Source organism: Aquila chrysaetos, unplaced genomic scaffold (assembly GCF_900496995.4).
Source record: "Aquila chrysaetos chrysaetos unplaced genomic scaffold, bAquChr1.4, whole genome shotgun sequence".
In the NCBI taxonomy this organism is placed as follows: domain Eukaryota; kingdom Metazoa; phylum Chordata; class Aves; order Accipitriformes; family Accipitridae; genus Aquila; species Aquila chrysaetos.
Genome location: NW_024470390.1, coordinates 140120 through 146123, shown reverse-complemented (window position 1 = coordinate 146123; position 6004 = coordinate 140120). Strand labels below are relative to the sequence as shown.

The 6004-nt window shown below is 54.2% G+C and overlaps 1 protein-coding gene and 1 long non-coding RNA gene across 5 annotated transcripts in view; both read left to right on the top strand.

Annotated features, from left to right (window-relative positions):
- The first annotated feature begins 1137 nt into the window (after nucleotides 1–1137).
- LOC115338165 lies at nucleotides 1138–4268 on the top strand. The gene is made up of 3 exons (XR_003922347.1): nucleotides 1138–1390; nucleotides 2736–2915; nucleotides 4165–4268. It is a non-coding gene; the product is annotated as an uncharacterized LOC115338165 (long non-coding RNA).
- A 192-nt stretch (nucleotides 4269–4460) lies between these two features.
- LOC115338164 (BRD4-interacting chromatin-remodeling complex-associated protein-like) overlaps nucleotides 4461–6004 on the top strand; it is a 28749-nt gene continuing 27205 nt past the window's right edge. For all 4 annotated transcript variants that reach the window (XM_030006604.2, XM_030006603.2, XM_030006602.2 and 1 more), the window contains exon 1: nucleotides 4461–4641. In XM_030006604.2, the coding sequence (XP_029862464.1) occupies nucleotides 4554–4641 (88 nt within the window). In that variant the 5' untranslated portion in view covers nucleotides 4461–4553. The remainder of the gene's footprint in view (nucleotides 4642–6004) is intronic.

Here is a 6004-nt window from a genome sequence, read left to right as displayed (position 1 = left end):
TGTTTCCCCTATCCTGGAACAGGCTGAGGGGCTGCAACAGGGCTGAGGTGCAGAAAGAAGGCAGGAAGGAGGGAAAGGCTGCCCCTGGAGTAGAGTGGGGTTGGGGGTGAGAGGGGCTTTCCCCGAGGGAAAAACTCCTCCCAGCCTTGCAGGAGGCTGTGGGGCCACCCTAGGGCTGGAGGTGGTGAGGGGGCTCTCCCTGAGGGAAACGCTGCTCCCAGCCTTGCAGGAGGCTGCAAAGGGCCAGAGCTTGGGGTGAGGGGGGTCTTTCCCTGAGGGAAACGCTGCTCCCAGCCTTGCAGGAGGCTGCAAAGGGCCAGAGCTTGGGGTGAGGGGGATCTTTCCCTGTGGGAAACGCTGCTCCCGAGGCTACAGAGGACCAGAGCTTGGGGTGAGGGCGGGCTCTCCCTGAGGAGAGCAGAGTGGGGAGGAGGGAGGCGAGAGCTGCCCCAGGGCCGGGGCTTCTCTTCGTGGGGAAGGGGGGGGGGGGCTCCAGCCGCCCGTGTGAGGCTGCCTGGGAGCCTGAGGAGAAGATGATGGAGGAAGATGATGATGGAGGAGGAGGAGATGTCCCTCACCAGTGCCGCCACCGCCGCCTCCCCTGTCGCCTCACAGCCCCTGCCTTTCCCGCCCGCCACCGCCGCACGCGCACCCGCCCACCGCGCCTCGTGGCACCGCCCCGCCTTCGTCCCTGGGCGGCTGCGCGCGGCGTCACGTGGCGGGGGGGGGGGGGGGGGGCTGTGGCGGGAAAAGGCAGGAGGGAGGGAGGGAAGGAGGACGCCATTTTGTTGGAGGGGAGGGGAGGGAGAGGGAAGCCGATCGGGGTGAGGGGAAGGTTGGCGGGGAGAGAGGAGGAAAGCGAAAAGGTGTGTGGAGCGGGGAGCTGGCGGGCTGTGGGAGTGAGCTTGTGAGGGGGGAATAAGGGGAATGGGTGTTAGTGTGTGGGGGAGAGGTGAAGGAGAGGAGGCTTGAAGGGATGTGAGGTGTCTGGGGGGGAGGTGGCCAGAGGGAGGTGAGTGGGGAGGGTTGTGTGTGAAATAAAGATAGAAAGATGGTAAAGGGGAGGCTTGGATAGGAAGTAGGGGGATAGGGTTGTGGTGGGCATGGAGGGAGGTGTGCAGGAGGGCTTGGGGAAGGGACTGGAAGCGTGAGTTACAGGGCAAAACTCAGAAAGAAAAAGCATAGGAAGGGGCTAATCTCAGTATACGGTTTTAGCGAAGCATCAAGCAAAGAACGACCAAATGTTCCTCTCGTCTGGGAATTTTGCAGGCTGGCTTTGGGTAGAGTATTTATCTAACTTGCTTTTTCCCATGTGAAATGGGAATACTGCTTCAGGGGATAGCTTTTACCTCTCAAGAACTGAGAAACCTTCTGTTCAAAGTGACAAAAGGTAGGGTGTTGCAGCTTATCCAGATTTCTTTAAGTACCACCTCCAACCTGTTTTCAGTACCTTCTTTCTCTTTTTTTTTTCCCCACCACTATTTATTTCTTTAATGTTACGATTTTAAGGAAATTGCTGAGGTTAATTTTAGCAGGACATCCTTCTGTCCCAGGATGAGTGTTGGGCTATTCCTGCATCCTTAACTGTAATAATGTTTTCACTGTATTAGTGAGAAAGCTCTATTACTGGTGTTATGGTCTTGGTCTGGCTGATGAAGCAGCTGTTGGGAGCCACCTGGATCCTAGAAAGGCAATTGGGGAGAAGTGGGAGGGGGAAAAAAAATATCACCTGAAAGTAACTAAACTATGTTTTTTTAAATTGGAAAGGTGTTGCAGCAACTCCTGCTGCTGCAGTCTAGTGGTTAAAGCAGGAATCACCTGCAAGGAGATGAACAAATCTTGGAGTGTTCGGGTATTATTACACAAAAATGGTACGTAATTCTGTTAGTCATCAGCTGTATATTTTAAGCAAACCTAAAAATCGTAGCGTTTGGGGGTTTCATTTGTTACTATTCTGCTATCCCAAGTTCCTCTCTGGAGTGAGTGTTCATGTCCACGTGGGTATCGTACTAATTAATTAGTGTGCTGCGTTATACGGCTGACACTTTATTTCTTAAGGAGAGGGTTTTTACCTAACTTTGGTTGGTGTGAGTGCGGTACCGGTGGGTCATTTTGCTTTGTGGAAGGATTTTTGCCTGTGTTGAAAGGCTGCTGTCCTGGGGAGGGTTTCTGGCCCAGGGGCGTGCTGAGCTGGGGCAAAAACGTGGCTGTTGGGGTCTGTGTGTGACACCCCAGTGCATTGCTGCAGCGCAATTCCTTATGTCTTCCCCTCATCCTTCATCGTATCAGCCATGGTGGAAGTTTTTTTTTTTTGCTGTCTGAGGACCGCTTATTTGGTTGTAAAGTTGCCATTGTGAGAGACAAAAATCTTCCTTATGACAATGTCATTAATGCTTCCCACTTGGAAATCAGCCCTGTGTTTTGCAGGTAGTGTTGATAGCAACATTCTTCCAGGGAAGGAGCATGGCCTGTCCCATGGGTTAGTCACATTATCGCTTATGGTGGCTTTCTGCCAAGTGTGGGTTTTTTGGGTTGGGTTTGGTTTGTTTTTTTTTTTTTTTTAGGCATGGCAGACTCAGCTCAATTTGTTTTGGTGCTCTGGGACTGGAAGAAAAAAAAAACAAAAAAAAAACAAAAAAAGAGGAAATACTGTGTTGCATTGCTTAAATATTTTTTGTAAGCGCTACTAAGGGTGGGATTTGTCTACTTTCCCGCCTCCCTCCTTGATAAAACAGCCTGGAGTCCTGATCCTCTTCCAGCACCGTACCCGGTTGACGGCTCCCGGTGAGGCCCAGCATTCCGGCAGAGCCACAGCGGTGGCGGAGAGCGGCGGTGGACGACGACGTTCGCCTGGGTTGCTGCCGCGCTTCTATAGCGTAATGCACCAAAATAAACCCCTGCGAGGTCCCACCCAGGTACAAATAGAACGTATATCTAATTCAAATCCAGCCAATCCAGGGGTATAAACAAAGCCCCAAGCCCGGCCTCTCACAGATTAATTACTCGCACTGGTCAATCACATTTAACCCGCCTAATCAGGGCGCGGGCAAGGCGCCTGGCCCTGCCTACCCCTGCCTGCACCTCACCAATCGTGAGCAGAACCTCCTCGCCGGCTCAACCAGTTTGTAACTGGGATGTCGAGGACCCTGGGCTGGGCCGGGTGTTGGGCTGCCCGGGCGCGCCGGGCCAGCGCTGTTTGGGGCTTTATCCCAACAAAAATCCAGCCTAAAACTGGCAAATGTAGGGTTGGGTTTTTTTTTCCCAGCTTGCCGTGAGCAGGAAGCAGTTTTTAAGCATTGCCTTTCAAGACTGATGCTTGTTAAATAGGATTTTCTTCTTTACAACTGAATATATATAAAGAAATGCTCTGTAGTGTTTAACTAAGTGTTAAATCCCTGACGTGCTGCTTCCAAATGCCCCTCTGTCTGCTTCACTCTGGACCTGTGACTGAAAACGCAGGATCAGACCCTCAGCAGCCAGGCCTGTGACCATTAAGTAACGAGGAGCGCATCTATTGCAGGCAAACCCGCTCCTCCCTTTCTGGTTTTATTCCAAGTCTTTTCAGTCTTCATCCAGGACTTAGGAATTAGCTGGAGAAATTTTATTTTATGAAGGCATGATTTACACCAGCAGAACCATAGAATTTTGTTGTTGTTGTTATTTAGAGAGGAAGTTGCTGTTTGACAACATAAATCAGCTCACTTACAGCTCCTGCCTCTCTCCTATTGCTCTGTCAATAACTACTATTGGTGTCCCATGCATGTGTTCTTTGTCCAGGTGATGCAGTCTGGAGCATATTAAAAGTAATTGAGAGTGGTTTATGGGTTTATTTATTTAAAAAAAAAAAAAACAAAAAACAAAACAAAACCCAAAACAAACACCTTAGGCAACCGTAATTAAAAAACTGGGTCCTTGGAACTGCCTGGAGGTTGTGGTGTTTGGGGGGGTTTTCTCTCCCCACCAGCTGTGGCTTTGCTGTAGCGATGCTGGTGCCGAGCTTTCAGCAGAGCATCCTTCTAAAAAGAAAAAAATAAAAAATAGAAAATGGGGTGCGTGCTGGCTCAGGGATTTCTGGCATTTTGATCCAATCGCCAGGTTGTCACCTTCAAGCAGTAAAATTGTGTTTAAAGAACCTTTTTTTTGTTTGTTTGTTTGTTTCCCCAGCGGGGCCCGATCCTGCCGCTGACGAACCGCAGGAGACTGCTTTGACGAGAGGCTGAGCTGCTTTCCCCCCCCCCCCCCCAGACCCCCCAAAAAACGACGTGAAGGGGCGGACACACACACGCCCCCACCCACACCCCCCGAGACCACCTTACCCAGCAGGTAACCCCGCTCCTAGCGGGGCGGGGTGTGGCGGTGAGGGGGGCGTGGCGTATGCAAATGAACTGGACCGGGGAGGGGGGGTGTGGTGGTGGGTTGGGGGGGGGGGGGGACGTTTCGCGTTTATTTTCTCCCGCCCGGCCCGGTGTGCCCCCGCCGCCGATGCCCTCCCCGCCGCCGTCCCGGGGGTTCCTGGTCGGTGGGGCGGCGATCAGGCAGCGCGTTGAACCCCTATGTGTCGGTGCCTGGCGGGGTCCTGCCTCCGGAGCCCGTGCGGGGATGTCTGGGAGACCCCGCGCCGACTGCTGCTCAAACATCACGGTGAGTTTCTTACAATGCAGCAATTTCGCTTTAAATCGCTTAACTCCGCTACCTGCGGCGGACGGCGCGGGGGGGGGCTCACCCCTTTCCCGGGGCACCGGCCCGGCCGTCTCTTCCAATCCTTCCCTGCGCCCCGGCCCCGTCGGCCCCCCCCCCCCCCCCCCACCCCGGCAGCCTCCCGGTGCGGCGGCTGCGGGTCACGTCTCCGGAATACAATGTACCTCCCCAAAAGGAGACGTCGCCCTCCGCACCCCACCACCGCCACCCCCCTACACGTCCACACGCACACCCCGACCACGGCCGAAAAAGAGGGGGCGCTGGCGGCAGCCCCCCCCCCCTCCCCTCCCTCCTTCCCTCCCTCCCTCCCTCCGCCGGTCCCTGCTGCCTCCGGGAAGCGCCCTGCTCCTCCCCACCTCCTCCCGGGCGAGGCGGGGAGCGGGGGGGCTCGGGGAGAGGCCGCCGGTTTGCCTTGCCGTGACTCGGTGTTGCTGTCTCGGTTGCAGAGCTGCCGCTGGCCTGGGTGCCCCCCCTCCCTGCCCGCCGCCCCGGTCCACTCCTCCTCCTCTTCCTCCTCCCGGGGAAGAGTCAGGGATGCCTTCGGATGGGTCTGGAAGCACAGGCAGGGAAGGGAAAACGGAAGGTTTTGCAATGTCAGGATGAAAAACCTCCATCGTTGCGGTCGCGACCAGTGTGAGAGCGAGCCCACGGCTCCGTGAGCCCAGACCGAGTCCTCCCCGGCTCCCTTTCTGGGAACCCCCAAACTTGCGCTCCGGCCTGCTGCTGCGGAGCAGAGTTCGTCCCCTCGGCACCGATTTATTGAGGGGAAAACGCCGTGCGGGGGGATGTTCTGCTGGGAAAAGTCACTACGTGCCTTTTGTTATCAAATGGGTGCCTTATGCTGCGTTACACCTCCCAAGTTTTTCCCCAGTGCATTAAAAATACATTAGCTGAATAAACTACCGTTCGTTGTTCTTCAAATTCTCTTCTAGTTTTCATTTGTCTGCCGCTCGCAGCTGAATTTCAAAATGTATTTACCATTTATATAGTGTTTTGCCTTTGCCTTTTTGCGTGAATGAGTCTGGGCTTGTGGTTTTGGTTTCTGTGGGCTCTGTAGTTTTGTTGATACTCACATACAGCGCAGCGGCTCTCCTTTCAGGGTGGTTTTTCCCTCCGTTTGTTTTTGGTAATTTCATATATCCCGCCTGCCCTCGTTCCTGGTGCCGTTTCAGTCTCTGGATGGCTGGACATGCTGTTCACTGTCGTAACTTTTTTGTTTTGCTGAAGAGAAGTAGTTGAACTGATGCAAGGGGTATTTGACCCAGAGGGAAACTGAGGCATGGGGGGGCTTTGAGGTCTGTCTTTC